The 17231-nt window shown below is 35.4% G+C and overlaps 1 protein-coding gene across 23 annotated transcripts in view; it reads left to right on the forward strand.

The window, feature by feature from the left end:
- The window catches only part of sw (cytoplasmic dynein 1 intermediate chain short wing), a 159714-nt gene that overhangs the window by 61846 nt on the left and 80637 nt on the right, over window positions 1-17231 (forward strand). For all 23 annotated transcript variants that reach the window (XM_081749222.1, XM_081749230.1, XM_081749220.1 and 20 more), the window contains 2 exons: window positions 2776-2890; window positions 11499-11614. In XM_081749222.1, coding sequence (XP_081605348.1) covers window positions 2776-2890; window positions 11499-11614 — 231 coding nt within the window. The remainder of the gene's footprint in view (window positions 1-2775; window positions 2891-11498; window positions 11615-17231) is intronic.

Genomic DNA, 17231 nt, shown 5'->3' on the forward strand with positions numbered 1-17231 from the left:
TAAGCTGATCATGGGTGACCCAGTTGTACGTCCGCTATCTGCCTGGCCATAGAACTTAGTGGGCTGTAGAAGGAAAGTTTAGCTGATTACAAAGTACAGTCAAGTTTAAATGTTGATTTTTTTGTAGATGAATTTTCTTTTCCCAGTAACTTACGAGTGAATTATGTAGTTCCCTGAAAATTAAAAACAAAATGATTAATTTAATACACGAAGTGTATTCCAAATGGTTAGTTGATTTCAAAATTCATTGATGGAACAAACATAAAAGAATAAATTTTTTATTGCGACTGTCTTAAAATAAGGTGTTCAGGGAAAATATTGCGCTTTTATGAAGAAATATACTTTCAATACTTTCTATAGAAATTGCGAACAGATACTTTTGAATGTTTGTTTTAGTGTTTGCTCTGAAAGGGCTTATCCGGTTTGCCATAAGAACCAGATTGTGTGACGTGATCAGGTCAAAAGTCACGTTGTTTGCTAAATCGAGTCTGGAGATTCCAAATCCAGATGTGAGATATTTCAAGCACGTAAACTTTGCATAGGGCGCTCTGGGTAATTGGAAAAAGATGCATATACTTTATTATTGATTTTATTCAACTTGATTTTTGAGAATGTTTCATCCATATTTACCTTAACGTACTGTACATCGTTTTTAAGTGCATCATTATGTCGTTACACTTAGCCATCTCCTTATTATATTTTTTGAAATATGTGGACGAATTCATTTTTTGTTTATTGATTTTTCCATTGACTTTTAATATTCATGTTTCATGCTTTTTGAATATGTTCCACCCATTTTAGGACAATTTCTTTTCTGAATGTAGATTCTAGATAATCTGTTCTATATTTGAGCTGATTTCAGCCACTTTTTTTTAAAGATAAGTAAGTGGAGGAATTATTTTTCATTGATTTTCCATTTAATTTAATGTTAAGGTTTTGTTCGTTTTTTTGACTGTTTCATCCATTGCAGGACAATTTGCTTTTAGAATATAGAATCTACATACAGTTCCTTCTATATTTGAGCCGAATTTCAGTCATCTCCCCCGAAGTCTGTTCACATCATTGCAACCGGATGGGCTCTTTATAAGTAGTATACGTTCAAAGTGTGTGTCACCGGCAGGAAAAATAAGCAGTCTGCTAGTTAACAGTGCGTTTTGCTGTTTATATAGTACACAAATAATAATAATAATAATAATAATAATAATAAACAATTTCTTTCAATAAAGTAAAAGCTGTGTATTATTATTTGCAACGACAGACATATTCTTCAGCGCCACAGAAGTTCGGAAACTACGCATCCTCAAGCGTGTTACCGTGTCATTTTGTTCAGCTCTATGTGATTTATCGACTGATGTATTTGGACAATATTTTAAACAAAAAATTGAAGATGGTAATGATAAGTTTCAGTTGTATTTCGTTAACCATGCTACATACTGTCATGTTGCTAGTGTCATAATGCGGAGTTAACTGAGAGTATTCACCTCAAATGGTATGATTCTCGTATAGCATCAATTTTTAGGTTTACAAACTAAGTGGGGTTTCTCCCTTTACTCGAAAACTATTGATCAGTTTTTACACTCATGGATGCCATTTTGTTCAGCTCAGTAAGATCTGTCAGCTGTTATACGAGGGTCGGTCAAAAAAAAATTCCCGGAAAGTTGTAGTTCTGGCATTTGTGATGCAATTCCAATGAATCTTGTGCAATACAGTCCGTAGGTTACCTAATTCTGAATTTAACAAGTATGAACATGTCATAACAGGCAGTGTATGAATAGTGTAGCTAAACGGAGGTGCAATTTCACAAATCGAGCAACACGCAATCATCAAGTGCATTGTGCAAATTGGGGTATATTTGATTCAAAGGGTTTGATAGCCTTAAAAACAGTTTAGCACCATTGGATATTTGGCTCTTCCCAAAGCTAAAAATGGGCCTTTTTCGTTTCGCCAACGTAGAAGAGATCAAAACAAATACAATGGTTGAACTTCGGAAGATACCAAAAGAGGCCTTTCGTCGGGGCTTCCACCAATCACAGGAGAGGTGAAATAAGTGTGTTTGTTCCTAAGGTGCCAACTTAGAAGGCGATTAAGGAAATGTCTACTTATATTGTGGTAATAAAGAGCTACAACAGAATTCCTGGAAATTTTTGACTGCTCCTCGTATACCTCATCTTTTTTTTCTTTCTTTTCTTCGTTAAACTCAATATTGTAGAATTTCAAGATTCCAGGAATCAAGTGACAATATTTTCTAATATTGTTCATTATGTATATTTTATCGGTAATTAGACAGAGGAAAGAATGAGTACAAAATCGAATTAGGAAGAAACTTCTCTGTAATATTGCAATACAGCGATAAATGTAAAAAATGAAATGAAATCTTTGAGTTTTACGTCCCACGCTTATGCCGGTTAGGCTTAAGGAGACGGTGATTATGAGAAATGAATGAAATGGTGGAATGAAGAAAGTGGGAGGAAACGGGAGAACCCCGAGAAAACCCACACACACAGTGTTTGTCCACCACAAAGTTCACTTGGCGGGAGCAGGGTTTGAACCAGGGATCCTATACACCAGAGGTGAACGCTCTACCACTGAACCACCGCGGCCCCAGCGATAAATGTAATTCAATAGAACTCGTAATGTTTAGTGGAATCTGTATGTAAGTGGAAATCTATGTAGAAGTGAAGTAGGCTTACCATTTAAATACATGTTTTACTGTATTGTGTAAAATATATCAATTATGACCTGATTGCTTAAGACTCTATTATTTCTTTATTTCAGAGGTACTCTCCAGTTTGTCTAGCATTTCATCAAAGACTACTCCGGATCAGAGTACCACATCAACGCCAGACCAAAGCCTTCAGCCGACTGCATCTCCATCGCTCACCAGAGCCACGTAAGAAAGCCCATTAATGTTTTATAATTTTAGGAAAGGCATAATCCGTATCATTCAGGCAGGAGATTTACCTTCATAATCTCAGATGTTATTGAATGTATCATAACAGATGCTGAATTCAGAACAAATTAAAAATTTCGATTATTTTTTCGTACGGTTCAAAAAAAAAATTTTTTTGGCCGAGATACAGGCCACTAAATATGACGTCTCGGACTTGACTTTTTGCGTGCGATTTTTGAAAAGATATTAAAATGCTGTTTCTGTGATAGGTTCAAGATCTTGTGCTACTTTTTGTTTTATTTGAATGATGATGATTTACGGATTCCAATTATATCCTTTGTTTGCAAATGGGTGTCCCAAGTTCTCGTACTGTAGCCTTCCGATTTATTTATTTATTTATTTATTGAAAAAACAAATTCGAAAAATTTGATTTTTTTCACTATTGATCAGTAGCATACAATACTACATTCCCTGAAAGGAAAACTTGCACTTTTGAGTTTAACAAATTTTATAAATAGTGATTGTTTTAACTTCCGTGGTTAATGTTTTGATTGCAGTGTTTTTATGTATTTATTTATCTCAGAAACACTAATCTCAAAGATTCTGAGAATTATACAGGAATTGTATTTCTAATAGTACTACATGTACTGAAAAAGAGAACACACCACTTTGACTCTGGAATTTTTCATAACGGTTTTATATTTAAAAAAAAATCCCATCTCGGACCAATGTGCTCAATGTGTGGAATAAAGACGATAAATTAAACAAAATTAGAGCTAGTGAAATATTTTTATTCTTTTGGATTTTCTTTAGGTAGAATCTTCCAAATTATGAAAAAAAAAAAAAAAATCCTGAACAATATGGAACTATCTAGATAATTCTGGGGTTTGACCTAGCATACAAAAGGAAGGACTTGTGAATTCACAGTTCAGTTGTCAACAGGCAAACAAAGAGAACAGTTCACCAAACTTGTGGTTCCTGTACCTGTACCAGTACCTGTAAGCGTTTGTGAGGACTTATGATTGAACTGTAGGTGTTCTGTGGAAAGAACAGATTTTGAAATGTCTTCTGACTGGGGCCACAGAGAGTGAAGTGGAGTTAGTATTTACATGCCTATGAAAGAGTGATATATGACTACCGAGAAAACAAACTTTTTTTTCAGGTTGGGAATAAGAGTGCTCATTTCAAGATTCTGTTTCACTCAAGATGTTTCCAGTCATTACTTTCTGTATTCTAAATGCTTCGACAGAATATCAGCAGTGATACTAACTGAACAAGAAATAGTCTCCTGTGATTAGGGTGATGAAGATTTTGTATCAGCAGAAGAAGAATTATATTCCCAGAATCACTCAGCTATAAAGATTGGTGTTAGTTATTAAGAAACCATGGTCAGGCAAGTCAAGTCGTAATCTGTATACATCAAGAAAGCACAGCGAAATTACTGCTGCTGTAGGTGAGTACGAAACTGAGCAAACTCTTCAAAGTAAAAATTCCATCTTCGTAAGAAGATGAACCAAAAGAAGCTTGTATAGCTTGCCGGGAATTTATATCACATCAATTCAGCCGTTGAATCGTGTGAATCCTGCAATGGAAAGGTGCACATTCTAACAGAAATCTCAGTGTCCATTTTAAAGGTACACATTTTGCACCATTCCACATACAGCAAAATACATGGTGGAAAAAAAAGCGTGTCTGTATAAGGAGCGTCTGGAAACTGGCTTTGTATTTTGTGAATCATGCACACGTCCGAATTGCACAGTCATTCTATGTGGAAGATCAATTAGGCTGTTCTTACCGGAGCGCAGACAAAAAAGATTCAATCACTATAATAGTTGCAGGAGAAAAAGTGATGCAAGTGAAAAGATACATGAGTCACAGTATTAAATAAACTTTCGCATAGAGAAAAGGAACATTGAACATTCCATATTGAAAGATAAAATTTTAGGCACTACGACGTAATTGGGTGGTTTTACATCCACCTAGAGATGTTTGTTTGTGTGTGTATTTCATGCTAATTTTGAACTTTGCGTAAGTTCGAAGAACTTACGTGAAGGTGTGACATACAACACCTTGTTTCCACGTGTGAAGTCGTGAATAGTCTGTGATGTACAGCGAGAGACCTGTTTGTTTCAGAAATGTGACTGTTTTGGAAAAGGAGGACTCGCTTTACAGACACTTGGTCTGAATAACATATCAGATAACTCTTCTGAGGTTACATTTGCAACATAGGAGGAAAAACTCATTAAGAAGACCGTCGCCCTTTGCACCTTCATTGACGAATTTAGCAATGGACAGTTAAAGCAGTAAGTAACTCATGAGCACCTGAAGAAATTCCAACAACAAGATATTACAGAAGTGAAGGGGCGTGTAGAGGTTGAACAACTACGTTTAATTCACTGTGATTTTTCTGAGAATTTGTGTCATTCTGCCTCAAAAAGTGCAAGGGTATCACTGGAGTAATGATCAGGTTTCAGTTTTCACAGCAGTTGCATATATCAAAGCAGGATCACAAGTGTTGGAGTTATAAGTAATTACAGAGGACATGACTCAGCACATGCATTGTGGACAATAGGCAAAATTCTTCAATAGCTGCAATCATAGGCAGAAAAGGTCGTCATTATTTCTGATGATGCCGGTAGGCACTTCAAAAATTTTAAACTAACTGTTGGAATTGACGAAGTCGCTTGTGCCAGTGGAGTCGGGGTAGAGTACTACTGGTCATGAGAAGGGCCTTGCGATGGTGTAGGGGACCTGCTGAAGCACTACGCTACAGAATATAAACTTTCCAGCCCAAATATAGATGCAATTCAGAATGCCGAGGATTTTACAAGTGTCGTGAAATCATACACTTCAACAACCCTCATCCTGTTGCTCAAAGAGGAAGTTGAGGAATTCCACCAGGAAAAAACAGAATGGTTCAGTCAAACTACTCCCATAAAAAGAATTCAGAAATCATATGTCTGGACTCACAGTGATGGGCAAACATATATTGCACGATCTTTAAAGAGCAAGAAAGAAGAAATTTCATTTGTCCAATCAATATCTCAGAAACGGCAGGAGAATATTCAGATTCACAATCTGCAAAGGGGTTGTTTGTAGCTTGTGTATATGACTGTGACTGGTGGTTTGCAGAGGTTATAAATGTCAGTTGTGAATTAAATAAAATCGTCACTAACTTTATGCTATCACATGGACCGACTGCTGGATATAGATTTCCATTGTAAGACAAGCACCACCACTACCAGTGCTCACTTCTGGTTCGCGATGTTTTGAAGATTGTGGATGCCCCAGTTCTTATTGGTTCAACAGGAAGGCATCACTCAGTATCAAAGGAAGATACTGATAGAGTTTAATACATTTTTAGTTCATTGAATTGCTAATGTCACTTCTAAGCAGAGTGCACAGAGAAGGTATGCTTTGAACCTGTAATATGTTTCGGAATTTGCACATATATTTTTGGAATGTTTGATATGTCTAACAGTTGTGTAGTTACTTATCTTTATGCAGAATTAAAATCCTATGTCAAATAAGACTACATTCTGATTTCATGAGACCAATATGTGAGAGTGGTAACGGAAACTAGTTTAATGTATGGCAGTTGTTGTTGATAAAACGTGTTAACTCAAAAGTGGAAGTTCTTTCCAGGACATGCAGTATTGTATGGTGCTGATCAAGTCACAAAATATCTTTTTCGGGGGATTGCATTTTTGAATAATTTTAATCAGTAAGTTATTATCTTTCAAATAAAACAAAAAGCAATAAGATATCTTGAATGCTTCCTGAGATAGAGCATTTTAATATTTTGCCGAAATTCACAAGTGAGAAATGGCGTCATCTTCGACTTGAATTGAGCCTTGAGCCTCGAGATTATTCAAGTAAGATTATTATTGTTTGTTCATTTTTTTTTTTTTTTATTTGCCTACCTGAATTGATGTAGACTGTGCCAAAATGAAATTTCATACATGTTTAAGTATATGTAAATTAAAATTTAAACTCAGGCTTGTCCACTAAAAATCTGCAGCGTGTTTGACGTAATAAGTAGGCAAGGAACACAATATATCAAAAAACAAAAACATGTCAGCTTACAGCGTTCCCAATCGTGTACTCACATTAGACGTGAAAGTGACCAGTGAAGTGAGAGTCAAAATGACGTCGAAAGAAGTAGGTTGAGAACATGATATATAAATGTTATGGAGAGAACAAAAATCGTGGCAAATTATATGGACACAAAGTTCCTGAAAGAACTTTTTGCAACATTCTTTGACGTTTTGAGGATAATGTGTCAGTAGAACGAAGAGTGAGTTCAGGAAGAAAATCGGTTAAATTAATCCAGCGACGTTTGAGTGCGGCAAAATTCAATTTGAGACAGTGCATCAATTACTGTTGTGTGGCGGTCTGTAATTTAGTGTTAGATACACAAGATGATTCGTGGGAAGATAGACATCATGTTTTTTAAGAATTCCAAAACGTGCAGAGCAGCAGGTGCATAAATTAAGTATGGCCGTCTTTATAGGATATTGTCCAAACAAATGTTTATACTGGATGACGAGTCTTATTTTCTCTCAGCAATTCGAAAACACCGGGTAAACCCATTCTTATTTCTGTAACTCTAAAGCAACTCTCAGTGATAAAAAATTTCAAAGGAAAGCGAAGTTTCGAGCAAAGGTATTGGTTTGATTGCTGTTAGTCCAAAGGGGATATTTATTGTACGGATTTGGAAATGCCCGCACGTATTTGAAGGATTGTATTCAGGCTAGGTTAATTCCTTATATACAGAAGCACCATTTAAACAGGGTTTGAAAAACCCAACTCACCTGGGCCCATATCGGTTTTTTTCGGGTATTTTCGGTTTTAATTGGGGTTTTCCGAAATATTTAAAAGTCTTTGGGGTAAAACTGTTAAAATGTGATTTATAATTCAAGATTGTCATTGTCGCAACTTGCAACAATTTTCTGTTCACTATTGTTTTGAAAAAATAGCCGCCATTTTACACATTTACAATGTCTCTTGCCTGTACCCTCAAAATTTCAACTTAAAAGTCAGAAAATTGCACCCTGTAGCGTGGATACCCGCTAGTTGAAATTTTATTTTGGATCGCCGCCAAAACATATATGCAGCTAATTTAGAGTCTCGTGCGTCTACTCTGAAAATTTCTATTTAAAAGACCGAGAACTGCGCTTTGTAGCGTGGATACCCGCTTTTTTTGAAGAAAGAATAAAAAAAGACGCCACTTTGAAATTTTACGTTGGTATGCCGCCAAAATCTATACAAAAAATTTAGTATGTCTCGTGCTTGTGCCCTGAAAATTTAAACGTAAAAGACCGAAAGTTGTACCCTGTAATGTGTGTGTGGTACAGGAAGACAAAAGAACAAATGTAGATCGAGTCATCCCAGCAGCCTCAGTAACGTTAGCCAAATATGAATACCAAATATATTAATGTAAAACAAAGACATGATTTATGTATTATGAAATAAATGTTTCAAAATGTCTTATATGGCAAATATTTTCCAGCGTCAAATAAGTGGTTTTATTTTTGAAGTTCACTTCCGATACTTTGCGCGTTCAATTACGGGAATTTCCCTAGCACTAGCAATACGGTTCTTTCCCGTAAATTAATTTAAAACAATTAACAAAGATATGTTTATAATTTATATTTTATAAAGTAAATGTTTCAAAATGTCTTAAATAAAATTAAATATCTTCCAGCTTAAAATAAATAGTTTTATTGTTCCCGAACACTTCTTTCACGACGGCTTTTCTCCGAAAATGCAGCTTTCTTTACTGTAAGTTTATTGTGAAACTACGCCTAACAGCACAGGGAATGAACATAACGTCTAAGTGGAACGAATCGCGCCAGGATAAACCTCGGCCTCCTCCCGTGCACACTTATTTTGGAGCAAAAGACTTCGTCATTTCACAATAAACTTATATGTTCATGTTGCAGTTTTTTTTTTTTTTTTTTTTTTTTTTCCTCGCAGATTGTACATCGATACTTCCATTAGTGCGAAAATTTAAATTCAGCACTTAAAATCGTAGTATTACATACATACAGTAGTCTTCGGAACTCTGAGCATTAAGCTTCTTAAATTTGACAAGAATTTTTACGCTATTGCTGGTGTTGAAACAGCATGTGGAAATTCCTTTGATTTTTATCATTTAGGACGTGATCCTAATATATTTGCGTACCGGCCACTCATCTCCCAAATGTCTCTTTTTGTTGTGGCGGTACCTGTCCGTATTGCGAAGAATGTATCGTCTCACTAAGTATTTGGCATATTTTCGTAGAATGTCTAGAATACTCAGATCTCAAAGAACGTTTAGGACTGACTAATAATACTAGTGAAGTTTTGCGGAATAACCCGTTTTGTGAGACCTTATTCTCACTTGTTATTGGTGAGATTGAAATAGTTTTCTTTCTCTTAGTCTTTTCTTTTTAACTTTTGCTTATTTTATTATTATGATTACTGCTGATTTATTTTCTTATGTGTTTTGTATTTTTTTAGTTTTTAAGTAACTTCTGCTTAATCTTTTTATAGTTTTGTTCGGTCTTTTTGTGTAGCTTATTTTCTATCTACATTTCTATTTACTATTTTTTTAAAAAAATCTTATTTTTTTATTGGATCAAAAGATCCGATATATTTCAATCAAAAATTTTCTTGCCAGCCTTATACCTAGAGAACTACATATAGTGTAGCCAAACCCAAACTCATTTATTATGGTATGCTTATTCCGTAGAAATACCAAAACTCGATTTAGGGGCCGTTCAGAAATTTTGTGGTCCCTGATCCAGAAACTAATTATTGACCAAGATGGCCAACATCGCATTTTTTTAATTTTTTTTTTATTTTATTTATTTATTTTTGATCATTCCTAAAATTCTTGTTTTTGTTTTTATTTTGTTAAGTATTTTCATTAAAGCTTGTGTCAGTCATTGGCCTTATCCTGACTGGGACAAATAACTTCGGCGCTGACGTCCCTGGTGAACATCTCAATGGGCAATTATCGTTTGGAAAGCGAAGAAACTATTGACGAACATATCTTAACAAGAATTGTAGGCTCGAGTCAAATTTTTGTATGTTTGCTATTTAACTTCTTTTCAGCACTTGAGACTAGATCAGCCATTGACCCGTTTTTTTTAATCATCTTCCGTACCTCATGTACTTTCACTGTACTTTCATGTACTTTCACTTAATAGGTTTTCTGTAATAAAGGCAGAAACTAACTAGCTATGAGAGCGCTTTTCCTGATAATAAATGTTGACTAGGCACGCCACTAAATTAAAAGCTTTCACTGTACATCTTTAGTATTGGGAGTACAGATTAGTTTTGTCCGTTTTCAAAAGATGGCTCTGGCTGTTACGAATGTTTCATAGTGATATCTGATTTCGGTAGTTCCAGAGAGGTTAGATATCTGTCAATAATATTCAGTTTACATCGCTTTGAGTTTCATACAAAACCCGTTTTTTTTACTTGTTGAATATGTCAGATTTTGTGTTAACTAAGCGGCATTTAGTTTTTTGCTTTAATTGGAAGAAAAGTGCAGCTGAAACACATCGAATGCTTGTAATATTTTATGATTACAATGTTCCAACTGGTAAATCATGTAGGGAATAGTTTTAACATTTCAAGAATGATGATTTCGGCCTTAAAGACAAGCCTCGTTGTGGACAACCAAAAAAAATTCGAAGACAAAGAATTGGAGGCATTACTCGATGAAGATCCGAGTCGAACGCAAGAGGAGCTTAGAGAACAACAGGCAGTTTCCGAACGATTGAAATCCACGGGAATGATTCACAAGCAAGGCAATTGGGTGCCTTATGAACTGAAACAGACATGTTGAAAGGCGATTTTTTATTTGCGAGCATCTGATTCAAAGGCAGCAAAGAATTTTACATCGGATTGTGTCTGGGGATGAGCAATGACCTCAAGAAAGAAGAAGAAGAAAAAAAAGTACTATGCTGTGCCCGGTCAATCATTGTCATCAACACCAAAGCCGAATATTCATGGTTCGAAGGTCATGCTGTGTATCTGGTGGGACCGAAAGGGTGTTGTATACTATGAGCTTCTACAACCTGGCGTTTCTATTACTGGCAATCGGTATAGGTTACAACTGATTCGTTTGAGTCGTGCATTACGAGAAAAACTGTCGGAATACGAGCAAAGACATGACAAATTTATCGACCTTATGTTGCAAAAGTCATAAAAAAAATATTTGGAAACTCTCAAGGGGGATATTTTACCGTATTCCCGTATTCGCCGGACATTGCTTCTGATTACTGGTTGTTCCGACGGATGCAGCACGATTTGGCAGGTCACCGGATCACGTATTTCGCAGAAATCGAAAATTGGCTCCTAACTTGCATCGCCTCAAAAAAGGAGACATTTTTTTCGAGATGGAATTCAAAAAATACCTGAGAGGTGGGAAAGAGTAGTAGCCAGCGATGGACAATACTTTGATTAATCTCTTCATTCATGTTCAGAAATAAATGCATTTTTGACCACAAACAAACAGACCGAACTATTTTGTACTCCAAATACGTGTATGTTTGTATGAATTGCCAATCACCTTAAATAATTACTTAATTTATCTTTTTTACATTTGTTGTAGTAAGAAGAAGCCCCAGCTGAGTGTAGTAAGTGTACAGTCTACTAACATCCCTCCCAAAGAACCTGTTACTTACAGCAAACAAACTCAAACAGTGCATAGTGGGCCTGAACGCGATGGTAAGTACATCAAATTGTTTTACTCTTTCATTATTTAAAAAAAGAAAGAAAAACTCAAAGGGAAAATACATTCAATTTTTCAATATATAAAAGACGTAATTTTAGTTCATGCAGTTTAGGGAAGTAATTGCATTAACATAAACGAAGTTAACATCTTGGTAATAATAACTAATTACTGTAAAAAGAAAAATCTGAAAATTAACTTTCTAAAAAAAGCATATAATTGTGTGTGACATTTGTCTTTTAAACTATTCTCATGTGCATGCGAATGCAAAACTTGTATCTTAGCAGTTACTGCTTCAGTGATGTTCAAATACATGTTGGAATGATAGTGTGAACGTAACGTGGTAATTTGGGTAATATGTAGTTTTTATTTAGTAGTACTCATTTCTTCTTTTTTTTATTATGATTATTATTGTTTTATTAAATGCTAATTTTTGTCTGTAGTTTCTATTAATAATATTCTTTTTATTGTTTTTTCCTTTGTGGTTTGAGGAAACCTACATATTCTGTGAATGACGCTTATTTTCAGTAATAGCAGTTTTGGTTTTATTCATTTCCAGTTGTATAGTTTTCATATGTACAATTTTGTTTAATGAATTATCAGCATTACACGGACTTCTATCTTGTTTGATCAGCAAAGGCATTGAAAGCACCCAATATTTATTGTATTTAAAGCAGCTTGGCTTCTATATAGATACAGACAAGGAGGTGCATGTGTTTAGTGCACCGTTATGGCTGCTCTGCCCACTATGAATTTATTTTTAATTTGCTATACGTGACGTATTTCCTTCACATTGTTGACAGTTGGTATACGGTATGAGATTTGTATACAGTATCGGTAGCATGGAAGCACTGCTTACTATTGTTGACATACCGCCAGCGATTTTGTGCTGTTTTTTTGAGTGTGTGTAATATTTGCTTGTTGCGGGTTGGTTGGTATTATTCAGACTTGATGCAGGCCATACTATGGTTGATGGAAAAACTTCAAGGGTAATTATTTTGTATATACATATGTATTTATATCAATAGACTGGGGAACATAGACACGTGTGAAATATACGTTAAAAACGACACGAAATAGCATGCATTTTCGATTATGAGGATGTGGTTGTGGTGATCGGTTGCTTTTAATATTGAAGTTACTTTTGTAATTTTAATAAATTTCATAGCTCTTCACTTTGCACTGGATGACGCCGTTGCAGATCCACGTATCGTAAAATTTACTAAGTCGTGAGAACTTTTAAATATGTTAAAAATGCTTTCGTAAACACTGATAAATGGAGAAATAAGTCATTTTTCTTTTTAAAAAATCTGTAGAAGGATATTGGTTTTCTATTTGATTTTTCAGTGTGAAAGAATGCAGATGCTCATTTTTGTCGTTTCTGTATAAATGTGAACAGGAAGACTACGAGGATGGATCCTTTTTTTAAAAGTTGAATCAAGGATTTCACTTTGTTTCATGTATAAGGTGGAGTAAGAAAATATAATCAATATTTCACCTGGTCTCATTGAAAGAATACTAAAAGAATTACAACTGTTTAGTTAGTGCTCTTTGCGAAACCATTTGTATTACTGTGTTAATAAATAGCGTCACTAAACTTCGGGAGCTGATTCTGTATGCCAGTGAGAGAAAAAAGGTTATAAGTCAAAGATGCTTCGTTTTGGAGCTAGATAATTGCCAAAAATGAAATCTATAGTAACATGTTCCACGCTTATAATCTGTAGGCAAATGGAAGTGGACGATTAATGAAACTGATTTTCAATTATTTGGTAGAATGAGATTATAGGAGGAGACGGAAGAACCACGAGAAAACCTACGGGCTTGATGTTTTGTACCACAAACTCGTGTAGCCTGGGATCGAACCAGGGCCCCCTCGCACCAGAGGTGGACGCTCTAACAGTGAGGCACTATGTCCCGCTTCAGTAATATTGCTGCAACATTTTTGAGAAGGTTTATCGTGTACTCACGCCAAAATATTTGCTAAAAAAGCACTACATAAGGAATTCATTTACCATCATCTACAAATTAATTCGAGTGTGGTTGCTTTGATTTTTTTTTAATATGAGCAACTGTCAAAAAAAAAAAAAATCCAAAATTGTGGTTTAGCAGTCTAATAGTAAAACTCGCGGTAATCGTCTTTAAAGTTGGTCTCTTTTGCACATTTACACTTACCTATTGAATCCAGTTATTGCTGAAAGCCGCGACAGATGTCTGATATGGACCATAGTTTGGAAACACTTCCCTGTTGAATGGGGAAAGAGCAAGACATCAAACGTCATAATTCTCACTGGAGTTACTTTTGGCTGTGGCTGTTCTGAAAATGGGCCTTAAGAGAATGCATTTCACAACTAGAAAGAGTATCAGACCGAATGCTACTTCTGAACCTCAGAAGATTGCAAAAGAAATCTTCTGACAGTTCTTCAAACAATGATGGAATCGATGGAGCAAGTATGTATATATCGGGTTTTCTAAAAATGGCGCCCACGGGCCACAGAGCATTATTCTACAAGTCAAAATAAAGCAGAAAATATATATACACATATTTGTATACCTTTCTAGTTCTCGTCTGGAGAGAGAAATTGCACTGTGTGGCAACGTCGCAAAACGAAGAACCATAGATTAGATCTACCAATCTATCAAATAGTTATATCGATTCTTTCCAGATGGCAGCTAAAGTCGGTACTGATTGACACAAACATCACTTATTAGTGTAGCAATCGATTCAACTGCTTGTATTAGAATAATGCTAATGGCTCCAAGTTAACCTGCAACGTTGCCACATTGTGAAATTTTGATTCCCCATAGCGGCTGAGGGAGGCCCTGGAGGGCATACCATCATATAACATTTTCGCTTTATTTTGGTCTGTAGAACAGTGCTCTGTGGTCCGTCGGCGCCATTTTTAGAACACCCGATATATATCACACACACAAGACTCCTACCAGCAAAGGTAAGGTTTGTTGTAAGTCGTACCATTACAGTGCTAAACCACAACTGGAGAAAGTTTTTTGACATTCCTATTATTCATTCTATGGATACGATTTTCTTTTAACATTGAGCTTCCATTAGTACTCATTCGCTTCATTCATTTCAGAAATGTTTCATACATTTTGGCATGCGTATATTTCCTGGACGAAGCATTTTCAAACTGTTATGTCTATTAATTTTTTTTCTTTCATTTATTGCGTCATCTTCCGAAATTTGGTGATAGTAGTACCTTGTATGCTGAAGAACCTTATATATAAAGACTTGTGTCTGTCTACTTTTCTGAGTGAAATTCATAGATTGTATCATTTTAGACTAATATTTTGAGAGACCACACACTAACACAAAACAACAAAAGTGCACAATATTTCGCTAAATAAACTTGAAAATTTTTATCCATTGAAGTGCAACATTGAATTCACGTTGTTAAATACTAAAATATAGCATGTATCCATTAATCTATAACATAGTAATAATAAACTATGTATGTTCGTCTTTCGTAATGATTAAAATATAATCATATTTTCTTTAAAACCAGAAATTTGAAGTTCGGTGTTACGAGGAAATAGCTGCCCTATCTCTAATTTTGTTTTAATTCTTGTTTTAATTATTGTGCACTGGCAATAAGAACTTCCTTATTAGTACTAGGGAGGTTAATGGTAACTGAAGCAAAAATCATTAGGTCTATAGTCTCGGAACCCTAAAAAACGTTTTAGTTCTGTGCGCTTCAGGAAGAGAACCAAAATACAATTCGACATACTTGTGACTATGATATTGTGCACTTAGTAATGACTTCCTCCTTATTTCTTGGGAGGTTAATTGTAACTGAAGCAAAAATCATTAGGTCCGTGGTCTCGGAACCCTAAATAAACGTCTGCGCTTTGGGAAGAGAACCAAAATACAGTTTGACAACCAGCATTTGCCAACATCATTATAAGCTGCAAGCGGTGTGGAGCAACTGTGAAATAACTTAAGGGAGCCACCTACAGTAGTCTTGTTAACAAAGTCTATTTTACTTTTCTCTGTAATTTCATTTCCATTTCAGTACCGGTTTCGGTTCCAGAACGTGAACAATTTTTTCTCAGGAGATCAGTTACATTATCGGGCTGAAACAGATTTTCTCGGAACTTAAAAATTCAGGCAGAATTCAACTCGAAAATTGGGAACTTCACAACGCAGAAATGAATTCAAGTTGACATTCGTGTTAGTGTACCGGTAAAAACGTGTGTGTTTGTGTTCGTAACATGATTCGCCACAATTCCTGTATTTGGTAAATGTCATTCTGTTAGTTTCTATATGGGACCTAGGAAATAGTGGATGCGATTCATTCACTATTTCCTGAGTACAGGTTTCTGCTAGTTATACTGTACTATGTGGCTCTTTACGCCAACATTCTTTTCTGAACTTTCAAATGCCATCCAATTTGACATACATTCCTATTTAGATATTTGAATTGGCCTCCAGTATCATCCATTTATGAGGTCTTCGAATAGTGGGTTCTCACAATAGCAGAAATCTACGTGTTAGCAGAAATCTCCAAGCGCGAACCATTTCTAAGAAAATGGTCTGGGGTCAGATTTCACATCCAAAGATTGAACTTGAAATAGTTTGACCTGTCACCATTCGTGACCCCTTTGGTGTATTGATATGGGTTAAACGTTACCATTCATTGTTTCTTACAAGTTTTGGAATGTCATCCAATACCTTTCCATTTGCAATTTGTAAGTGGAGTCGTGCCCCCAGGTGTCACTCACTAATCATGAGCACTTCACGCAGTGGGTCACCATAATAGTTTCACTACGTGTTAGCAGAAATCTCCAACTCTAAACCGTTTCTGAGAAAATGACCCGGGATCAGACTTTATATCATCTTAAGACAAAGATTGAACTGTTAATTTGACCTGCCACTATTCGTGAACACTTTGGTATTTGGGTTAAACGTTATTGTTCATTGTTTTTTTCACGAGCTTTCGAATGCCATCCAATTTGACATACATTTCCATTTTATTTTTTATTTTTTCTTTTAATTGAGTTTGGCCCACTTACACAAGCAAATCAAACATTGAGCCTTTTATAGTATATGCAGCTTCAAACCATTTCTGAGAAAATGGTCCGGGACACCCTGTATGTAGATTATATAGTGAGATAAGTTTTTATTTATTTATTCTCGGTGCTAATAAGGAAAAGGTTAAAGCAATACTTTGAAGAACATTTATTAACTTCAATAAATAATATTCCGTAATCACGATAGAGGGTAATTCTAAGTTATGGGTATAAATTTCGGAAGGTGATTCATTAGATAGCATTTAACAAAACTTAGTTCTAAAACTTTTGGCAGTTCACAGCGATGGAAGTACATGTTTATCGTTCTATATTATTATTAGTACTATTCATTAACATAGTGAATCACCTGACAAAGTTTGTGCCCTTCATTCGGAGCCACTATGTAGATCTTTGCATTTTTATATGTTGTATTACCTTAAAATGTGTAAAAAGGTGTTAAGTGCTGTTGTCTGAGTTAGATTTATGTAGAAGAAAGAAATGAGTTGGAAATACTTAAGCACAATCCTTCGTGTTCTTTTCCATTATTATATTACTTGATTGTACGTGGTAAAGCGTGTCATCAGATCA

This window comes from Thermobia domestica, chromosome 2 (genome assembly GCF_964235325.1).
Source record: "Thermobia domestica chromosome 2, izTheDome1.hap1.1, whole genome shotgun sequence".
Lineage (NCBI taxonomy): Eukaryota > Metazoa > Arthropoda > Insecta > Zygentoma > Lepismatidae > Thermobia > Thermobia domestica.